This window comes from Rhincodon typus, chromosome 1 (assembly GCF_021869965.1).
Source record: "Rhincodon typus isolate 14 chromosome 1, sRhiTyp1.1, whole genome shotgun sequence".
Lineage (NCBI taxonomy): Eukaryota > Metazoa > Chordata > Chondrichthyes > Orectolobiformes > Rhincodontidae > Rhincodon > Rhincodon typus.
Window position 1 is genome coordinate 23,263,293 of NC_063332.1, and position 23,201 is coordinate 23,286,493.

The window sequence follows — 23,201 nt, forward strand, 5'->3', positions numbered from 1 at the left end:
AAACGTCAGCTTTCCTGCTCCTCTGATGCTGCTTGGCCTGCTGTGTTCATTCAGCTCTACACCTTGTTATCTCAGATTCTCCAGCATCTGCAGTTCCTTCTATCTCTGGCTCACTGATGTACTTTCAGGACACAAATCTGCCATCCTTACCTGGTGTGACTCCAGAACTACAGCAATGTGGTTGTCTCTTAACTGCCCTCTGGTAAATTGGGTATGGCAATAAATGCTGGCCTAGACAGCAACACCCATCTCCCGTGGACGGATAACAGAGACACCTGGTGAATTAGTTGCACATGACATGATTTCTTCAAGCTTTAAAGGTGAGAGGGCAGAAGCAAGAGTATGCCACTGTTCAACCAAGTTGATCAGATTCGTGAAATGACATCATAATCTTTCATTGTACAGGTTTCGGAACAAAATAAGCAGTATCTTCAGATATCAGTAGTGTTGCAATAAAGATTTAAAATAAAATAACGCTTCGGACATTAAATGTGTACCCCAGGCTAGCAGAGACCAACCTAGCAGTTACACTTCAAGGTCCGGGCTCAACAAAATATCTAAAGTTTTAAATTCAAATCATCGCAGCTTTTCTATTCACCACGCGAATTTTTTGGAGTAATTTCCTGTTTAATAAATTTATTTTCAGCACTAAAACAAGAATATGAGAAAATATCATTTGTGACATCTGTACAGAAGGAAAAAAATAAATAAACCGGGCAGTATTTTGGCAAGTACTAAATTACTTTCAGTCGAGCTACTGTGAAAAAATTACAAAGATTTTGTATTGGACTAACCCATAGCTTCCAGATCTCCTCCTGCCATGATCATGTCACTATCTTTCTGTTGCATTTTCCCCAGTGTTACAGTATTAAAACATACATCCCATCCAACTCCGAAAACAGCTCAAGTTAATTGAAAACACTTCACGCACTGCCAGCGTCACCAGCAAATCAACAAGTTTCACAATGCGAACATTTGCCACTGTCGAATAAAACTCTCCGATGTGTTTTAGTAAAAGTCACGCGCTAATCCCGAATACACACACACAAAGGGGAGAGAGGGGGAAAATGGATCCCAAACAGGTCACTCCCCCTAACATTATTCTATCTGGATAAACAAAAACATGGCGAAAGTGGCCTGAGCTTTGAATGCCAGCGTTTTCCAGCGCAGGTCCTCTAGTGTTAGAGGAAGCAGTTTCATTTCTACTCAACATCACATCCCAGAGCGAACTAAAGGAGAAGGGATAGGGGGCGGGGGTGGGGATCTGGGGTAGGGAAAAGGTCTCACCAAACCACCGAATTATCAAACAAATGTACAGAGCCCAACGCTTCATTGAATTCAATCCCCGGTGTAATTACAGTAAGCCATACAGAAGGTTTCAGCAGGATTAGCAAGAACAAGTACAAACCTTACACTTATTTTTTATGCCGAAACCGAAAGCCTTTTCACTGTTAAGAGCCGCAACTATCGACAAATGGATAAGTTCAGGGTGTGTTTTTTTTTGTCAACGAAGCGACCCATTTATCAACAACCTCCGCCCCAAACAAATCTCACCCCCACCCCCAACCCCACCCCACCCCCGCACTCTTTCACCGCGAATTGTACTTGGATACCGAAACACGCAATGCTTCACAAACAACCAGCGACATAAAAGATATTTGGGTCGTTTCAGCACCAACTGAACAACGACATATGATTTACTTATCAACGAAGAGCATGATTTCTGCCTTCCCACATTGCGAATAAACATCTTTGTTTTACATTGGCATTCACTCCAAACTCGGAGTATATCCCCCAAATCATGTACATACCTTTTTTTTAAAAAAAGACACATACCGCAATCAGAAACGTCGACTGAATTTAAACGACGCGAAACTGTTGTTACAGAACACCTTCACATATATCCTAAAGGTAACATGGTATGACGGATAGAATCATTGTTTCCAGTCAAAATCGCGATTTATCCAAACATAATTGAAATAGGTGGATTTGAGCTTTTATTATGCTAAATGTTAGAATCGATCCAGTGAGTCAACGCAGTGATTTTTAAAAAAGTTTTCAATGCATAACAAGAGCGACATGGACTTGTATCTGGAAACTCGGTTTTCCCAAGACTTGAACCAAACATGTCATATGGATTAGTTTCATACGGTACCAGTACTGATACAATTCCATATGCACACCTCTTGCGCTTTGCAATCTTTAAGTTAATGGCGAAAAGGAAGCGGCAATGAATTCAGACTTATCTCTGAGGGGACAGAATAAGAAACAGACGTCCCAAAAGTCGAATGGATTCACAAAATTTCTAACAAAACCTGCATTTCTCTCCACTTTTAAACTGCAGCCACTTTTCAGCTAATTCCACACCAAAAAGCTCCACATTGAAATTCATGTTGCAGAACAGATGGTTTAAAACCTGTGCACTTATCAGCTTTTTCTCTTCAACTTCGATTTTGTTTTGCTTTCGTCAATATTTGTCCTTTATCCCTCCAACAAGTCTGGCAACAAGCAAAAGTTAACACCCTCATACCTACATTTGCAACCGAGTGTCTAATGAAGCTCTGTCACACGAGATACACTGGAAATATCTATTTATGAGGGCAGACTTTTCAAGGACACCTCGTAAGACAGAAAAGTGTGTGTTATCACTGTATTTGTACTTTGAGAAGAAATAACATGTGACAGCCAGCACTGGATAAGCAGAGACTTCCTCCAGTTTAATGTTGTAAAGACTCAAACCATTGTCATCTACTTCAAAGCTCATTTTTTAACAAATGTCTCTCTCTCTCTCTCACTTGCAAGTAATCTTAGTGTGACATTTAATCCTGAGATGAGTTTTCAACCTTATAATTGTGCCATCTGCAAGGCCACCTTTTGTCATCTCTGCAATATGGCTCAACTTTGCCTCTGTCTCAACTTATCTACTGAAATCCTGATGCCTGCCTTCATTACCTGTAGATTTGACTATTCCAAGGAGAATAGTCTCCCATATTATACCCCATGTAAATTTGAGGTCATCCAAAGTACTGGTGCCCACATCATAACACACAGATAAGTCGCATTCTCTTGTCACACCTGTGCCTGCTGACCACCAACAGCTTCGAGTCAAGCAATTCCTTGATTTTGAGATTCTCTTGTTTTTTCCAAACCTGTTCAAGGCCTTGCCACTCCCTATGTCTGTGATCTTCTCCAACTTAGCAATCCTGTGGGATATTGACAATTGTCTAATTCTAACCTCTTGGGAATTCAAAATCATAATTTCTCCATCACTGGTGGCCATGATTTCAGTTGCATAGGGCCCTTGTCTGAAATTCCCTCAGTGTTTTAATTCACAAATGCATTTTATTAAGACAAGATTGAAAATTAAGCATTTTATTTGTTATTGGTCCCTCAATAGGGGAAGCTCCTATTCCTGGACTACAAGAAAAGCATGGGCTGAAGTGGTATGGGATACATTTTTAAAGCTATTTAATGTTTATGCTGGATTATTATTAACACAAGTCATTGCCAACAGTTGTCCCTTGATTTGAGGAAGACATCGACTCAGGGTCACAAGCTTCTGCTGTGGGGCTTCATGTGACTGAACAGGGTGACTCTCAACCTCCAAACCTTTGATCATATGGACAGGACATCCCATGCGATCCTGGGATCCGTAGTGTAGGATTTGCTTCCTTTCTGCTATTGCTCTGCCTCATTTTAGGATTTTGATTCAAATTGTGATGCAGCTTGATGGACATCAAGTTGCTAACAGTTACTCAGAATGATAACAAGTCCCTGTCTCTCATTAATGTCAATACTGTTTATTTCAAGGAGAGCTTCAGCATGTCTTTGAAGTGTTTCCTCTTCCTGATATGGAATGCTGGCAATTTGAGAGCCAAGAAAACAGGGCCTATTTGGGCAAATTATTTATGTGCATCCATGCACCGTATCCAATCCATTGTGATTAATTTTGTGGGAATTTTGATTGGCTTCAAAAAATATATTACAATTTAATCCATGGTCCTCCAACTAATCAGTTTGGAATTTTGATAGCTCCTTTGATGCAATCGCAGTTCTTAAAATCATACAGTTCAGAAGAGGCCCTTCAGCCCATCAAATCTGCAGCTAAAACTACACTAAATCTACACAAGTTGAAGCAGTTTTTAGGATATGCCCCTTTCTGTTTCAATGGTACTGAGGTGGAAATGGTCGAGAGCTTCAAATTCCTAAAAGTAAATATCATTAACAATCTGTCCTGATCTATCCACATTGATACTACAGTCCAGAAAGCACGCTAATTCCTCTGCTTCCAAAGAAGCTACAATGACCTATACCATTTTTCATAGATGCAACATAGAATGCATCCTATCCAGATGCAACACAGCCTGACATGGCAACTACTCTGCTCAAGAATGTAAGAAATTATAGAGAGATGTGAATGCAGCCCAGTCGATCACACAAACCAGCCTTCCTTCCATTGACTCCATCTATACTTCCTGCTGCCTTTGGAAAGCAGCTAATGTAAAGATGCCTCCTACCCTGGTTACTGTCTTCCACCCTCTTCCATCGGTAGAAGATACAGAAGTTTGAAAACATGTACCAACAGATTCAAGAACAGCTTCTTTCCTGCTGTTATCAGACTTATGAACAGACCTCTCATACTTGAGCTGACCTTTCTCTACACCTTCTCTGTAGCTGTAACACTATGTTCTGTATTCTATTTTATTACCTTGATGTACATATGTAAGGTATGATTTGTATGGATAGCATGCGAAACAATACTTTTCATTGTATCTTGATACAAGTATGATTAATGAATCAAATCAAATCAAAATCAAATTAAGGCCCATTGCCTTGAATGAACTGACATTTCAAGTGTTCAACCAAGTATGCGATTTTTATTATCCCACCCAGGCAGTGCATTCCAGACCTCCACCACCCTCTGGGTGAAAAAGAATCATTAAATTCCCTCTAACATCCTGCCTTTCACCATAAAACCTTTCCCCTTGTTACTGACTGTTCAGGGAGAAGGTGAACGGCTGCTTTCTATTCACCTGTTCATACCCTTCATAACCTTACACACTTTTATAAGATCTCCTCTCAATCTTCTCTGCTCCAAAGGAAGCAAACTAGCCTCTCTTCACTTTAGGTCCATCCCAGGGAACATCCTGGTGAAACTCCTCTGCAATGCCTCTAGTGTAATCACACCCTTCCTTATAGTATGGAAATCAGGACTGTAAACAGTACTCCAGCTGTGGCCTAACCGAAGTCCTACACAGCTCCAAAAGAAGGGTCTAGGCCCAAAACGTCAGCCTTCCTGCTCCTCTGATGCTGTTTGGCCTGCTGTGTTCATCCAGCTCTACATCTTGTTATCCAACATAACCAACCTGCTTTTACTATAATCTGAGCCTCAACTGATAAAGCATCCTTTATACCTTCTTAACTACCTCATTAACCTGCCCTGACACCTTTAGGGATTTTTGAACCAACACTGTAAGATCCCTCTGTTGCTCTGACCTTCTCAGTGTCATGCCATTCATTGAATACTGCCATATCATTTTATTTCTTCCAAAGGGCAACTCCTCAAACTAATCAGGGTTAAATACCATCTGCTACTGATCTGCCCATCTGACCAATCCGTTCATATCATCCTGTAACCTAAGATCTCCTTCATCACTATCAATCACCCGGCTAATTTTCATGTCATCGCAAATTTGCTTATCATCTACCCAACACTTTCATCTGCACAAATAAACAATAAGGGACCTAGTACCAATCCCTGTTGTACACCACTGGACGTCTTCCTCCGGTACCACAAACAGACTTCAACAACCACTCTCTGTCTCCTGCCACTAAGCCAATTTTGGATTCAACTTTTCAAGTTACCCTGAATCCCATGTGTTTTTACCTTCTTCATAGGCCTTCCATGACTTTGTCAAAGGTTATTTTGAAATCCACATAACCTACATGAACTGCACTTGGTCACCTCCTCTGAGTGAAAAAATTGCCCCTAAGTTCCTTTTTATATCTTTTGCGTCTCACCTTAAACCTATGCCCTCTAGTTTTGGAGTCCCCACCCCAGGAAAAGACCTTGGCTATTCATCCTATCCATGCCCCTCATGAGGTCACCCCTCAGCCTCCCATGATCCAGAGGAAATAGCTCCAGCCAATTCAGTCCCTCCCTATAGTTCAAAGCATCCAGACCTGCCAACATCCTTGTAAATCTTTTCTGAATCCTTTCTGGTTTCACAACATCCTTCCTATAGGAGGGAGACCAGATTTGCACACACTACTCCGACAGTGGCTGAACCAATATCCTGCAACATGACCTCCCAACTCCTATACTCAATGCACTGACCAATAAAGGCAAGTGTACCGAACACCTTCTTCACTATCCTAACTACCTGCGACTCCATTTTCAAGGAACTATGAACCTGCACTCCAAGGTCTCTTTGTTCAGCAACACTTCCTAAGACCTTACCATTAAGTGTACAAGTCCTACCCTGATTTGTCTTTTCAAATGGAGCACCTCACATTTATCTAAAGTAAACTCCATCTGCCACTCCTCGGCCCATTGGCCCATCTGATTAAGAGCCCGTTGTACTCTGAGGTAACCTTCTCCACTGTCCACCCTCAATTTTAGTATAATCTGCAAACTTACTAACCATACCTCCTCGGTTCACGTCCACATCATTTATATAAATGACAAAAAGCAGTGGACCCAGCACCGATCCTGGTGGCACACCGCTGGTCACAGGTCTCCAGTCTGAAAAATAACCCTCCATCACCATCCTCTGTCTTTTACATTAGAGCCAGTTTTGTATCCAAATAAATAGCTCTCCCTCCATTCCATGTGATCTAACCTTGTTAATCAGTCTACCATGAGGAACCATGTTAAATGCCTTACTGAAGTCCATATAGATCACATCCACCACTCTGCCCTCATCAATCCTCGTCACTTCTTCAAAATACTAAAGATCGTGAGACATGATTTCCCACACACAAAGCCATGGTCACTATCCCTAATCAGTACTTGCCTTTCCAAATATATGCAAATCCTGTCCCTCCTGATTCCCTCCAACAACTTACCTAATATCGATGTCAGGCTCACCGAACTATAGTTCCCTGGCTTTTCCTTACCATCCTTCTTAAATAGTGGCACAGTTAGCCAACCTCCAGTCTTGCAGCACCTCGCCTCTGGCTATCAATGATACGAATATCTCAGCAAGGGGCCCAGCAATCTCTTCCCTGGAGGAGGGGGAAGCTTTTGCTTGGTGGGTGAGTAGCAGCTTATTTGTAGGGTTAGGGGAAGAGTGAATCCTACAGTTGGCAGGAATGGGCTGGTGGAAGTTGTGGAATGGCGAGAGACAGTGCGAAAATGCTAAGGATGGGAAGTGGAGAGACAGAATGGCAAAGTGATGAAGAGGTACCGAGGGGATGGGTGAAATAGGGAGGGACAGAGTAGGGGAATGATGACGGCAGTGGTGGGGAGAAAGAGTGGAAGAATGAGTAGTGGTGGGGCGGCGAAAAGTGGGGAAATGCTGAGGGATGTAGTGGAGGAAGGGGTGTCAGTGGGGAATGATAACGGCACGGTGGTCGGGAGAGAGTGGGATAAGGGTGCGCGAGACCGATCTGGTAATTTTTTTTAAACGTTTAACGGTCAGCGCGGGAACCGGCGTCACGATGAAACTGCGGAAGGAGGCGGAGCCACACTATGGGCGGAGACTGAAAGCAGGGGTGTGTGGTTGGGGCCTTGGGGCGGGGCCTAGGTCGCCGTTATCGCGTTCGTTCGATCGATGTAAGTTTAAACACTGCCGGCCCCTCCCCTCTGCCATCAGCTGCTGGAAACGAGGCAGGGTATTCAAATACAATGAATAAACTGATCGAATGATAGAGGGTTTTTTAAAACTCCTTTTTAATGAAATGTACCAAGCGTGTTTGGTTACTTTCTGAAGTTTTTTTTTTATTTTTCATTTGATCGGTTGTGTTATTGGTTTCTTGTCTTTACCCATGTTGCACCACAGTATTGATAGTTGAGTTAAGATGGCGGTGCAGGAATCAGCTGCTCAACTCTCGATGGCATTAAAGGTCCAGGAATATCCGACTTTAAAGGTATGCTTTGCATGTGGTGAATGTCATCAGTCCTTTCATGGTTCTGCCTGGTCAGTGTTTCATGCTACTCTGCACTGAGTGCGATCTTCAAGTCCCAGGGAAGAAACCAGCCGGAGTTCAAATACCAATTTGTCTTTCCACGGGCGCTAATCTTACCAGTCAATAGTTGCGATCAGCTATTTGAGTGTTTTTGTTTGTCAGTTTCGAGTTTGGAATGAAGAAACGCTGCAAAACGTATTTCTTAAGATCAACTATCTGCGTGTACTTAGTTCGGTCGCAAAATAAAATAAATGGTGCTAACGAGCTGCATTGGTCGGTGACATTCATATTCCAAGTCACCGGTGTTGAGCGGCTTTAACGCGGTAAGATGACTCAAGAGCCTCGCAGGAGCATTAATCAAACAAAATTTGAGGATAGGGTACATTAGGAGGTATAAGATTAGATGACTAAACGCTTGGTCGAAGAGGTGACATCTTAAAATGGGAATGAAAGTGAGACCGGTCGAAATTCCAGAACTAGGGCCATGTCAACTGCTGGTTTGGAGCAATTAAAATCAAGTATGGTCGAAAGACCAGGCTAGCGGAGCAGAGTTGGGGAACGACGTTTCCGGGAGCCAGTTTTTAGATTATAAAGCTGGAGAGGGGTGAGGCCATGAAGACGTTTTATGTAATGTTTTTAAAATTCATTCCTGAGATGTGGGTGTTGTCTTGCCCTGCATTTATTGTCCTTCTCTAATTGCCCAGAGGGAGGGCAATTAAGAATCAACAACATTGCTGTTGCTCTGGAGTCATTTGTAGGTCAGTCCTGGTAACGACAGCAGATTTCTTTCCCTGGAGGGCATTAGTGGACCAGATTTTTTTTCATGCAAATCGGCAGTGGTTACGTGGTTGCCTGTTGGTCTGCTTGAAATCCAGACTTCTTTTGAGGTCAAATTTCATCGTCTGTTACGGTGAAATGATTGAAACTAATGTCCCCAGAGCATTAACTAGACTTCTGGATGTGTAGTTGCATGAATACATCACCATCTGTCCATAATTGGGAGTCAACAAAAATTAGTGAGCACAGAGGTGACTGTTTAATGGGACTTAGTGGAAGTTTGGACATAGGCAGCACAGTTCTATATCTTGTCAAGTTGCAGAGTATCTTTAGTACCAAGGGTGCAGGTGTGTTGGAGTAATTACAACTAAGGTGAAGATGTTGGGCATTAAACGGTGCCAGAGTCTGACAGTTGGACAGTAGAAGGGTTAAGTGGTCAAAGTGAGGTGGAGCTGAGTTTTGTCGGTGTACAAATGGAACTATAGGGCTCTTGCGCTACGGTGCCATCCTTATCTCTGGGTCAGGTGGTTTGTTTGTCATAACATGTCTGAGCACGTTGGGTTTTTAAAAATCTACAAGCCGAAATTGCCATATTTTGAATTATGTTAGAATGGCAGTGTGCAGACTTCTTTATTTGATCATGACATGTGAATGTTGTTTACAAGGTAGCTTTTATTGGCAATCCCTAAATCTCTGGAACAATTTTGCTGATTTGGCTCTTGCACTGTGGATTATCTAATAGATCCACAATTCTGTTACGCAGAGAATTTTAGTATTTAGACAGACGAATGTTAAAAGTATGGTTGTAATTCTGAGTCAGTATGTTGTGAGACTTGCTGGAGATTGTGTTCCCATGTGTCTGTTAATTTTATTGTTCCAGGTGGTACAGGACAGCGATTAGGGAGGTGCTGTTGAAATCTTGAAGTGCTCCACAATAGTTGTTCTATAACAGTGGTGGAGCAAGTCAATGTTCCATGTGATGGGTGGGGTGCCAATCAAGTTGGTTGCTTTATTTTGAATGGTGCTGAGTGTCTTGAGTGTTGTTGGAATTGTACTCATCAGGCAAGTGTTTGATCACACTTCTGACTTGTATTCTGCACATGGCGGACAGATTTTTGGGTGGTCAGGAGGTGAAGTACTTACTGCAGTAGAATTCCTAACCTCTGACCTGCTCTTGAAGCCTTGTTTTTATGTAACTAGATTGTGATCTATGGTGACCCACCAGCCATGTAGTTAGTGTTGAATGCCATGTTGACATGATTTGATTATTTCTTGTGTGGTATGAATGTTGCCTGTCACCTTTTAAACCCAGACCTAAATATTATCTTGCTTCATTGAGCATGAACTGCTTCATTATCTTCACAATGGAAGTGAACATGATGTAGTTGGCAGCAATGTCCCAAAGTTTTGACTTTATGGAGGGAGAATCATTAACCGAGTGGTTGAAAAGGTATGTACTGCAAACTGGTCTTCAGGAACTCTTGCAACAATGCCCAGGTTCAAGAGAATCAGAAGTGAGTTTCATGAACAAGGTTAGCTGTGAAATGGCATGAGGGGAGACCGGAGAGACAGATGTAAATACAATGATGGGGCAGGCAGGATGACAGTATGGCTCATTTGATAGAAGTAACTGAGACAGCTGAACAGATGACCTTGATCTAATTTTTAAAGAAGAATCATCCATGAGGTTTTGCTGTTGTTCTTGATGAAAGTTGAAGGAAGCTGGGAGCTAGTTTAAGACGACAGTTTGTGGAGGAGGAGAGAAGCTCAATTTTATGTTTTTTCATGGATGATCATGTGCACTTTTGCAAGCCCACAATAAAGTGAATGGCTATCCAAGAAATGGAATGGTTTTCTCCCCCTCCACTCAAGTAATGTTGAGCATAAATTGGGGGGGAAAAAAGGCAAAGTAGGCTGATCATCAAATTGGAGTTGGCCCAAATGATTGTTCTGTTAGGTGAATGTGTATAGAATAAAATAGGAAAGTTCTTTGTTAACTTCCAATTTTAGAGTCACAGTGATTGAAGTTATCTTAGAATGAAGAATTTTTTCAGTGGCCACTAAGTAACTTCATTTAACCCACTGAAACAAGAGCAAAATTCCAAATTCTGGAAATCTAGAAAGGAAACAAAATGCTGGAAATACTCCGGTCAGGGAGCACATATGAGGGGACCACTTTACCTCCAGATTAGTTCACAATCTATTTCCTGTTGCAGTGATACGAATATTAATGAAGTATCCTGTTCTGATAGTTTTATTGAATGTTCATTACTGAATTTGCTTTTTATTGCAACTACTGGCATTCTCCAAGCATTTATCTTTGGTCAGTTCCTTTTCTTCCCCAATGTATTCACAACATTGTTTGAAGACAGGATCAACTTTACACAGATAGGATGAGCATTCAGTTCTAACAGCCATTATACTGTTACAGATACTGGAAAGCAGTAAGGAAAATAGAAAATATTATCTTAATGCACTTAAAGTATAGTGTGACTAGAAGAAGTCAGTGTGGTTTGAAAAAATGGAAATCCTGTTTGCCAAATTTTGGTTTTTGAGGATGTAAGTGATTCTCAACATTTCCCACAGAACCCATTTTCAAGCCTAAACGTTGTCATGACTGAGGCAGGGGGGAAGGAAACCTGTCTGCTATTGCAGGATATTGTTGTTATAACTCAGTCAAGTCTCTGTGATGGCCATTGGTACCTTGGAGAACGCAACTGCAAAATTTCGGCTTGATCCCCATTTTGGCAATCCTGATGTAACTTATTATCTAATAATTTTAATAATCTATTGAAACACACACAATTCTGAAGGGTTTTAGGAGAATAGCCCCTGAGGCTGTTTTTACATGATCAGGGAATCTAAAACAAGGGTGCAGTAACTGAATTTGGGACTGAGATGAGAAATTACTGTACTGAAAGAACTATGAATATCTGGAGTTCTCTAGCCCAGTAGGTTGTGGTTACTCCATTGCTGACTATCTTTTAAGGTTGGGGATAGAGAAATTTGGATCTTGAGTCAAGAGTATGAGGAGGAGGCAGGAAAATGGAGTTGAAGCTTAAGAACAGCTGTGTTTGCATTGAATGGCAGAGGAACCTGAATGGGCTCTTCCTATTTCTTGTGTTGCTGTGCAATGGAAATACTCAACAGATGTGGTAGCATATAAGAAAGAAACCAAGTCCATATTTCAGATCAATAACATGTTAGAACTGTACAATTAATATACTGTTAAGGTACTTCTTGGTCAACCTTTTTTGAGTTGTATGCTCAAAACAGAAGTTTTAGAAAATCCATGTTTTGGGAGTCAGATCCCTCTGTTCAAGACAACAATGCAAGCACCATATTACCTCAAAAGGTCGGATTATCAAAAAAGTTTCAATGTTAACTTGCTATCATAAGTACAAGGATTAGACGATGAAGCAATATAAATTGTAATATGTACGCATTAGATGAATGGGACATTCTTTTTGCCTTGTTATTGTCTAACAGAAAATATGAAACCAGATTATTGCCAATGTTTGTCTGAATTTCGTATTGTAGAATGATTCAATAATTGTAATGTTTTCTTGTAGGTACCTTATGAAACCTTGAATAAACGTTTCCGAGCAGCCCAGAAAAATATTGACCGAGAAACAAGTCATGTAACCATGGTAGTTGCCGAACTGGAGAAAACATTGAACAACTGTCCAGCGGTGGACTCTGTGGTGACTTTGCTGGATGGTGTGGTTGAGAAACTCAGCGCTTTAAAACGAAAGGTACAATAATTATTTTATATTGGTGACCAAGGTTTCTGCTGTTGGCATCACAGCATGTTGTTTGGGTTGCTACAACTGGGATGGGTGGAATATGCTAGTAATTAAGCCCCATTACACTTCACAAGTCACACCATTTATGGAACTAGTTTAATTCAGTTACCAAATTGCCAATTATTTCCTGTTTGGTGCTTCTATTGATGATGAAGAGACTCAGACAAGCTTTCCCAAATAAACTGAAATAACTTTTTTATTATTAAGTAAAACTCCTTTCTAAATTGTCAAGTGGTAAAGCTGATTAGCAACTAAACTGTAATCCTGAACTAGAATGATGGCACCTTTTCATCCCAAAACAAATTCTCACTTAAGTAGCACAAAAGAGAACATAATTCTGCAGAGAAGATACTTAAGGGTGAAATAAGAACACCGATTGGCCAGTAATATGGTTTAAACTAGGGATAGAATTTAATAATTGCCAATTTCTTGTTGATGAAATTGAACTGCTGACAGCCGCAGACTGATGGGAAATCTTCTGAGCAATCTTGGGCTTAGATGGAAATTGGGTTACTTGTCAGCCTTTGGGTGAGGTGGTGGCAGTGGTAACATCACTGGATTAGTAATCCGGAACTTCAAACTAACGCACTGGAGATATGGGTTCAAATCCCATCACAGCAGATGGTGAAAGTTGAATTCATTAAAAAAACAGATATTTAAAATGAAGCTGGCCTAATTGTGACCATGTAATCACTGTTAAACTTGTTTCTTTTGAATAAAAATTATTAGTATCCTTGGAGGAATTCTTTCGTCCTTAGCTGTTCTGGCCTACATGTGACACCAGACCCAGAGCAATGTGGTTGACTCTTAACAACCCTCTGGGTCATTAGAGAAGGGCAATAAATTTTGGCACAGCCAATGATGCCATCAACCCATGAATGAATAATTTAAAAAAAACTTGTTGGGACTGCATAGCGATATTTTTCAACAATGTGAAAAGGCTGGAAGATTTACAACTGTTTGGAAATTTTCTGGATTAAACAGGGTTTACCAAAGAACGAGTTCAACAGTTTATCATGGCCTGTAAGCCATTCGCTGTTTACAGAAAGTAAATTGACTTTGAAAAAATCGCTGTGATGGAATCGGTAACTTCAGTAAAAGGCATGATAGTGGGTGAATGGCTTATCGTCTGGTTGGCAACTACAGCTAAGGACTGGATTAGATCCAAAGAAGAGTCATATGAAATTGTGAAAAAAAAATTGTAAGCCTGAGGACTCTGAGCAGTTTAGAATTCAGCAAAGGAGGACCAAGAGTTTGATGAAAAAGGATCAAATAAGAAGGAAAGTATATTTCCAAGGAACATAAATGTGGACTGTTGATAGTTTAAGTATTTAAAAAGAAAAAGGTTAGTGGAGACAAATGTGGGCCACTTAGTGTGAAATGGGAGTAATGATAATGGAGAGCAAGAAAATAACAGGGCAGCTAAGCAGCTAATAACTTGTAGGTTTTTGTTCCCAGTTTCACTTGTTGGTCACATTTCCTCTGGATGCCAATAATAATAGAACATACACCATGTTCTTTGTTAAAGATAAGTGCACTGCAAGAAATACCGCAAAAATCTTGCCCAAACAATGCTTGCAACCTTAAATGAACCCGTTTACATGGACTTGTCCAAGGATCAGACCTGCATTGGTGATCAGCCTGCTTCATCCCAGCCTCCGGCTGCTGAACATACAGACCCCCTCCTGAGTTATACAAATATGCTCTGCAGAAAGTTTTCTTTATATCCTTTTTCCCTACATTAAGCTGTACATTCAAATTTTACATTGACCAGTCTCCATCAAATAATCAGTTTGGCAAACATCTCAAATGTGTGATCTGCCATGGCTAGTTTGATTAATTGCTTGTGAAGACTTGCTTGCCTCTTCCTGGAAAGAGGTGTTTATCAAACATGATTTTGCTTTCATAAATCCATGCTGACTTTGTGTAATCCTATTGTGGACTTCGCTTAAAAAGAAAGTGCCCTGTTATCGCATCCTTGATGATATATACCAACATATACCAACGAATAGTGTTCAGCTAACCCATCAGTAATTCCCAGCTTTCTCACACTCTCCTTTCTGTTTTAAAAAGTAATGGGGCTACGTCTTTTAACAAACTTTGTCAGCTTTTGCTTGCTCATGCTGTTGCCATCTTTGTAATATTGTTTGGTTGAACGAATGATACAGCATAATCTATAACAATCACATTGTTGACAAACACATTGATAGAGTCTACATTACCACATCTGATGCACTCTGTTTTAAACAGTACTTCAACTTTTCCAGAGATACTGCGATAGTTCAGTTCATTGCTGCTGCGTTTATAGCATTTCAAATAAATGTATGCATATCACTTCAGCAAAAGTCACAAAACTGTGAAAATCAGTAACCTTTCAAGCATTAGGTTATCACCAGGCTTCATAACTTGTTTCCTTCATTTTATTCAATTCAATTTAACTTTCTTCCATTTAACCCAGCAAATTTTAAGTTAACATTGACAACCTTTTCAAAGAAGACCTAAATAATTTCCCAGAAATAGTGGGGAAGCAAAGTCTTTGGGGAAGAAGGGATTGAGGGATATTAGTATTGGTTTAAAAACAAGTGCTGGAGAAATTAATGGGAATGAAAGCTGATAGATCTCCAGGACCTGATCTACATCCCAGAATACTAAAAGTGGTCATGGATATAGTGGATACATTAGTTGTTATCTTCCAAAATTTTGTAGATTCTGGCACAGTCTACGCAGGGTGATGTAGCCCCATTACTTTTCAGAAAAAGAAAGGAGGGTGGGAGAAAGCTGGGAATTAGTGACAGGTTGGTTGAACACTATATTTGTTGGAAGAATGTTGGTGTGTATTACAAAGAATGTGATAACGGGACACTCTCTTCTTAAAGTCCACAACAGGATTACACAAAATCAGCATGGATTTATAAAAGCAAAATCATGTTTGACAAATATACTGGAATTTTTTGAGGATATAACTAGAATAGAAAAGGGAAAATCAGTGTATGTGGTGCACTTGAATTTTGAGAGCTTTTGGTGCAGTCCCATGTAATGGGTTATTTATGCAAAATTAAAGCATCTGGGACTGCATCAAAAGTTATCTGTAAATTCACATACACCACATACACTGATTTTCCGTTAACTCCATCTGCCAAATTTGCTCCATTCATCTAACCTGTCCCATACCCAGTTGTAAATTTTTTATTTCTTAAAAGCTACTTTCTCACCTATTGTACAGTCATCTGCAAATTTGGCAATTGCATTTTCTATTCTACATCCAAGGCATGAATATATATTGTAAATAGTTAGGGCCTGAGAACCAAACCCTGTGACGCCTCACGAGATACATCTTGCCAAGCAGAATGAGCTCCATTTTATCCTGACTCTCTGCTTTTTATTGGTTAACCAATCCTCTATCCAGACTAATTAATTATCCCTAACCCCATGTGATCTTACCTTGCGTACAACCTTTTGTGTGGCACCTTATCAAATGCCTTTTGGAAGTCCAGATATGTTATATTTACGTTTTGGATGAAATGTTTTGTGCTGTATATTTATAAAAGATAACTTATTTAGCCTGCTTCTCACAGCAGCTAAGTTGATTTTTTTTTTAAAGCTGCATGTCTCTTGGGGTAGTGAGGTGGCATTTCACTACCTTACTGTTGATGATACGTGGAACTGTTCAGCTGGTGTAAGATAAGAGTACCATTTTGTCAATGTGGGTTTATGTTGGAAATTTGGCATTATGGAATATAGATGTGACACTGAATAACCCATTATTGTTCTTCCATACAGTGATTCGATAGACAGTTTTGAAATGATGCATTGCAAGTATTATTATATAAATGTAACTAACTGAAAAATTCTTCATTTTTAAGTGCAGAACTCAGATGGCATTTTTTTTGTATTTGGGATTGTAGCAAGTTAACCCTTGATTGGATTTTTCTTTTGAAGCACATTTGTCTACCTTTTGACCAAGAGATTAGCCTTTAATGATCTACATCTACAACCCATATTTGCATTGTACCCTGTCCAGATCGCATGTACAAAATTGATTTGGCAATTTTTAAAATTTGGACTTTCCTTCTAATGTAAATTCAATTGAACTCATTTTCACTTTCAGCTACAAGTTTAGAATGAATGTTTTGTGTTTGAAATTCAACAGGTCTGAATTTTGAGCTAAATTTTTACCTGTTGGGCATTGACTAAGTTAATTTCTAAAGCTGCAAGTTGTAGCAGTTAAGTATATGAACAAGCACTGATGCAGTGTCATTGTGGTGATTAATTAAATATGAATGCATAATGTTTTAGATATTGGGAAATTTTAGTTTGCTTTATCCTGCTGCTATCCGAGTTTCAGCTCTTAGGTATTTCATTAGTGTTATTAATTGTGATTCTCTTGCAGGATGTGACAGGAAATTATATTTTGGCCATTCATAAAGAAGCACTAGTTCAATGGACATTTATGCTGCAAAGTTTAAACCTAATTCATGAGATTGACTTTAATGTTACTTGTCTTTTAGGATTTTTGGTTCTTTGTATGAGCTCAAAAGAATTACTTTGGAAAATTACTTGTGCAGATTAGTGGACCAGAATTTCCTAGAACAATTATGATAATTTCCTAGTTTGTTAACTGGCTTATATAGAGAATGCGGAAGTACTTTTCATTTGGAAAAATATGCTGATTTGGGAGTTGGAAACGTTATTGAACTTTTTGTGCTACTAATATTGGTTCCATTGCCAACAATAGAAACTTTTTTTGTCTCCGCAAGAGTACCAAGCAGCTGCTGGATTTGCACAGTAAGTGTATATTGTACATGCAGTAGAAAGGGCTTCTCCTTCATTGCTTAACAATACAGTTAGTGTGGTGACTGAAAGTTTTGATGTGCCACTGAGCTTGAAGTACCTAAGAGGGGTCATTTGAAACTCTGGCTTTTCCTTAAGTTAGTATGTTACCCTTAGAGGGTTCTGAGTTTGTTTCAACAGTTATTTTGTTCTTTTTCTCTCTTTATTTTGTTCTTTATTTTTCTTTCTAACTCTTTTTTTTTTTCCTCCACTATCTGCTCCACTTCTATTTCCTTGAATTTAGTTTGTTGAGCAGATGTACTCTGAGTCCTGTCATTCACCAACGTTCAAGATTATCAACTCGCTGGACTGCTACCAATTTGCATTTTTAACAGTTTGAGGTATTAGGGAATAATATTGAACTCATCTGTGCGCCATAAGGTGCTTTGCTCCATTGTGTTCTGGATGGTTATTAGTGAAGATATTGGTGCAAGTATAAGAATAATGCAACATTTTAATTTAACACCTTGCCTTAGTTATGCCCTGTACTGTTTCGACATCTGTGTTCCTGAAGTGTTATTAACAGTTATTCTGAACAAAACTTAGTCAAAATGATCTGTAGTGGAGAAAACAATGTATTGATCAGATAACTTATTGTTTTAAATTATTCTAAGAGGTTTTTGTTAAAACAGGAAGTTACCGCATGGATGGAAGATTGACAACTAAGATTTTCCTATGAATATCTTTTTTTCTTCGGCATCACTGCAATGATTTGCAAACATGCACTGTTATGTAATATCTAATTCTTTGGATTTATCAGGATATTTACACTTGTGCAGTGTTTTTTGTCATGACCCATCAGTGCAGTTTTCATTTTTCTTCATTTAATTTGGTTGTTTAAGTTGTGACGATGCTATGGCGTTGAGAGGTATGTTTTTGTATTGGAAGTTTTAGTTTTTTGTTTGAAGAGAAGCTTGCAGCTTTACGCACCAAGCTATTTCATCGAAGCCTATAAAGTAAACAGCTTGTGAGGTGATAAAATGTGGAGGTGGAAGAGCACAGCAGGTCAGATAACATCTGAGGAGCAGGAAAGCCAACGTTTCAGGTCAGGACCCTTTATCAGGACTGGGGAGGGGGACTCAGAAATAAATGGGGGTGTGGGAAGATAGGTAGAGTGGTGATAGGTCAATGGGAAGGGTGGGGCAGCTGGTGCGAAGGGAGATGGACAGATTGTCAGGTCAAGGAGGTGGGGATGAGAGGGAGGGCTGGACATTGGATGAGGCTGTGGGTGGGGAGATTTTGAAGCTGGTGAACTCTGAGGCAATCGGGCTGCAGGTTCCTGAGGCAGAATACAAGGTGCTTTTCCTCCAGTTTACATGTGGCCTCCGTGTGACAGTAGACGAGGCCCAGTTTGGACATGTCGCTAGGGGAGTAGGAAGGGGTGTTGAAATGGCTGGCAACCAGAAGGTGGTGTTGATTGGAGCGTACAGAGCACAGATGCTCTTCAAATGAGTTACCGGGTCTGCGCTTGGTCTCCGATATAGAGGAGACCACATCGAGAGTAACAGATGCAATCGGCCAGATTAGAAGATATACAGGTAAATGTCTGTCTGATTGTTTGTTTGGGGCCTTGGATGGAGGAGAGAGGGGAGGTATAGGGGCAGGTGTCGCGCTTCCTGCGGTTGCAAGGAAAGGTACCGGGTGTGATGGAAGTGTGAGTGTGGAGCGGACAAGGGAGTTGTGGAATGAGCGGTTGCTACATAAGACAGTAGGGGTGAGGAAGGAAGAGTCTTTTTGGTGGTGGGGTCTGATTGCAGGTGCCAAACATGGCAGAGGATGATGCATTGGATTTGGAGATTGGTGCGATGGTATGTGAGGACCAGGGGGACTCTATCCTTGTTGGGGGGAGGGAGTTTGAGGGCAGAAGTGCAGGAAATGCAGGAGATCGGGTTGAGCGTATTGTGGATCACAGGAGAGGGGAAACTTGGGGCCTTTCAAGTAGGAGGACATCTGGGATGTCCGTGAGTGGAACGCTTCATCCTGTGAGCAGATGTGGTGGATATGGAGGCATTGGGAGTATGGGATCGCATGTTTGCAAGAGGGTGGGTGAGAGGAGGTGGAGTTGAGGTAGCTGTGGGAGTATGTGGGTTTGAAATGGATGTTGGTGCTAAGTTGGTTGCTGGAGATGGAGGTGGAGAGGTCCAGGAAGGGGAGGGAGGCATTGGAAATGGCCTAGGTGAATTTGGGATCGGGGTGAAAGGTGTTGAAGTGTTGGAGCTCCTCATGGGAGCATGAGGCAGCACCGATACAATCATCAATACAGCAGAGGAAGAGGTGAGGGATGGTGCTCGTGTAACTGCAGAAGAGGAATGTTACATGTATTCTGTGGAGCGGCAGGTATAGCTTGGACCCATGAGTGCCCATAGCCACCACTTTAGTTTGTAGGAGGTGGGAGGAGTTAAAGGAAAATTTGTCGAGGGTGAGGTCAAGTTCTGCCAAGCAGGTGAGCGTATTCGTGGAGGGGGACTGCTTGGGTCTACAAGAGAGATAGAAACGGAGGGCTTTTAGGCTGCCCTCATGAGGGATGCAGGTGTAGAGAGACTGAATGTCCACAGTGAAGATGAGGTTTTGGGGGCCAGGGAATTGGAAGTCTTGGAGAAGGTGGAGGGTACAAGTAGTGTCCCGAATGTAGATGGGGAGTTGATGGACCAGAGGGGAAAAAGCCGAGTCAAGGCAGGAAGAGATGAGTTCAGTGGGGCAGGAGCAGGCAAAGACAATGGGTTGACTGGTACAGTCAGATTTATGGATTTTGGGTAGTTTGTGAGGCCTTGGGTTTTCTTGTAAAAGTTGGAACAATACCAGCAGCATGAATGAGTGGAGTCAGGCTCCTATGAAACCAGCGCTTCAGTTTACCTTTCAGTAGTTGGGGTTTTGATTTTGGCTGTGGAAGCCCCCCCTCACCCCTGCAACAGCTAACTTTGTCTCTCATGTGTTCCTGGCAGCAACATGTTTTACTGACTATGCCTTTGATAAGGGTGTACTATGGTTGCTGTTAAGCAGTTAAATAATCTATTTTTCTGTTAGATATTCCAATGGAGTTAAAGGAAGACCAACTCTGTTTTGTTTGTATTTTGACTGTACAGTAAGAATAAAGTATGTTTTGGTTCAAGTGTTCCAGATCTAATTTGATTGGTAACACAGCACCTTTAAATGAGATAAGTTAGGGTCTTAGCTATCTCCTTGATATTTGAAAGGTTTTGGTCCAGTTCTTAATAAAGCATCAGTTTCTTCTTCCTGATTGGTAAATTTTGACTTCTGTTCTTGAGGCATGTTGCACAAAATTTCTTTCCCTAATTTAAATTTTCTCCCCAATCACATCCAGCAAGTGAGATTCAGATGTTATCAGCATAAACATCGCTCACCTTAATGAATTTGGAGAAGGAAAGGGGCACTGGTAGAAGAGACGAGAAAGAGTGATCATTCAGACAGATGACCTGTGGTAGAGACACCAATGTCTAAAAGCATGAAATTGTTGATCCAGAAAAATTGGAAAACCAAGACAGGATGAATGAGAGTAATAGAAAATGAGCCATTAGACATGAAAGAATTATTGTGATCCAACTATATTTTGTATATTTTAGGAATAAGCAACTATAGAAACTAAAACCGAAAAAGTGAACAATTATGTTTGGCCATTCTTCTCTTGTCCCGTTAGGTTATCTTCCCAATTCTCCTGTTCTATTTTTATTCATAAATAATTTGCTTTTTTTCTTTAAGGAATATTGTTCTATCTGTTGAGAACTCTGCTTGAAATTCAAGGTGTCAGTGCAAATTCATGCCTAACTTTCCTCTGCCTCATAGGTTTCATTTCTTTGTACTGGAGATTTCATGTATGTTTGGAATTTTAAAGTTCTAATCAGCTGAAGGCATTTCTGTAAGGCCAAAAGATCCAGGCTATGTTTAATCAATTTCATAGCAATAAATATAGTAATATCAACATGCGGCAAGTCATGACTTAATTGAGCACTGATGTCATGATGATTCCATTGCACGTGGTGGCTTAAAATTTCATGGTTTAGCATTCTAAAATGTCCTTGTGAATCTAGGTGGCAGAGGCAATGCTGCTGGAAGGCTTAGATGGGAGATTCCAATATAAGTAAACAGCTTTTAAGGGACATGTACATATTGATTGGCCAAAGACATTTTCACTTCTTATCATCTTGTGTATTTGTTTTGTCAGAAGTTTTCGTAGGGCTCCTTGATGCCACACCCTTGACATAAAGGCTGCATTCGACCGGATGCGGCATCAAGGAAGCCGAGCAAAACTGGAATCAAGGGGTACTGGGGCAAACTCTCTAATGGTTGGAGTCATACCTGACACACAGGAACGTGGTCACGGTTGTTGGAGGTCAGTCATCTCAGCTCTGTGGCATCTCTGCAGGAGTTCCTCAGGGTAGTGTCCTCAGTCCAAACATTTTCAGCTGCTTCATCAGTGACCTTCCCTCCATCATAAAGTCAGAAGTGGGTATGTTCACTGATGGCACAATGTTCAGCAACGTTCACGATTCCTCGGATACTGAAGCAGTCCATGTTTCAAGCAACAAGATCTGGACAATATCCAGGCTTGGGTTGACAACTGGCAAGTAACATTCACACCACACAAATGCCAGGCTATGACCATCACCAATAAGAGACAATCTAACCACCATCCCTTGACATTCAATGGTGTGACCATCACTGAATCCCCCACTATCAACATTATGGGTGTTATCATTGACCAGAAACTCAACTGGAATTACCACATGAACACTGGCTACAAAAGCAGGCCAGAAGCTAGGAATACTACGGCGAGTAACTCACCTCCTGACTCCTCAAAGCCTGTCCACCGTCTACAAGGCTCAAGGCAGGAGTGTGATGGAATACTCCCCACTTGCCTGGATGAGTGCAGCCCCAACAACATTCGAAGCTTTACACCACCCAGGACAAAGCAGCCCACTTGATTGGCACTACATCCACAAGCATCTACTCCCTCCACCACCGACACTCCGTAGCAGCAGTGTGTACTATCTACAAGATGCACTGCAGAAATTCACCAAAGATCCTCAGACAGCCCCTTCCAACCCCATGACTACTTCCATCTAGAAGGGCAAGGATAGCAGGTACATGGGAACACAACCGCCTTCAAGTTTCCCTCCTAGCCACACGCCATCCTGACTTGGAAATATATCACCGTTCCTTCACTGTCACTGGGTCAAATTCCTGGAATTCCCTCCCTAATGGCATTGTGGGTCAACCCAGAGCAGGTGGACTGCAGTGGTTCAAGAAGGCAGCTCACCAACCACCTTGTCAAGGGCAACTAGGGGTGAGCAAGAAATGCTGACCAGCCAGCAATGCCCACGTCCCACCAAATATTATTTTTAAAAAGGTTCAGTGAGGGCCTTGTTGTAGATTGGGGGGTTATCTGTATTTCAGATTCTTATGCTCCGTATGTCAAATCATGAAGAAACTAGTTACTTTTCTGAGTACATTGACAAACATTGTATCTTATCACTATAAGAAGATAGAGTTGTATTACGGATAGGAAAATCAATTATGACTGAAGCTAACAAAAACAGAAGTTGCTGGAAAAGCTCAGCAGGTCTGGCAGCATCTGTGAAGGAAATAAACAGTTAACGTTTCGGGTCCAGTGATCCTTCCTCAGAGCTGATGGTGGCTGGG

At 41.0% G+C, this 23,201-nt stretch overlaps 2 protein-coding genes across 6 annotated transcripts in view; one reads left to right on the top strand and one right to left on the bottom strand.

The window, feature by feature from the left end:
- ctbp1 (C-terminal binding protein 1) overlaps nt 1–1,524 on the bottom strand; it is a 326,742-nt gene extending 325,218 nt beyond the window's left edge. Inside the window, exon 1 of one of the 5 annotated variants that reach the window (XM_048599905.1) lies at nt 1,409–1,524. The gene's annotated coding sequence lies outside the window, so the exon portion shown is untranslated. The remainder of the gene's footprint in view (nt 1–1,408) is intronic. The other 4 variants (XM_048599872.1, XM_048599885.1, XM_048599894.1 and 1 more) reach the window with 4 other exon arrangements.
- Nucleotides 1,525–7,815: 6,291 nt separating this feature from the next.
- maea (macrophage erythroblast attacher, E3 ubiquitin ligase) overlaps nt 7,816–23,201 on the top strand; it is a 150,481-nt gene continuing 135,095 nt past the window's right edge. Inside the window, exons 1-2 of the mRNA XM_020528170.2 lie at nt 7,816–8,091; nt 12,480–12,662. Coding sequence (XP_020383759.1) covers nt 8,023–8,091; nt 12,480–12,662 — 252 coding nt within the window. The 5' untranslated portion in view covers nt 7,816–8,022. The remainder of the gene's footprint in view (nt 8,092–12,479; nt 12,663–23,201) is intronic.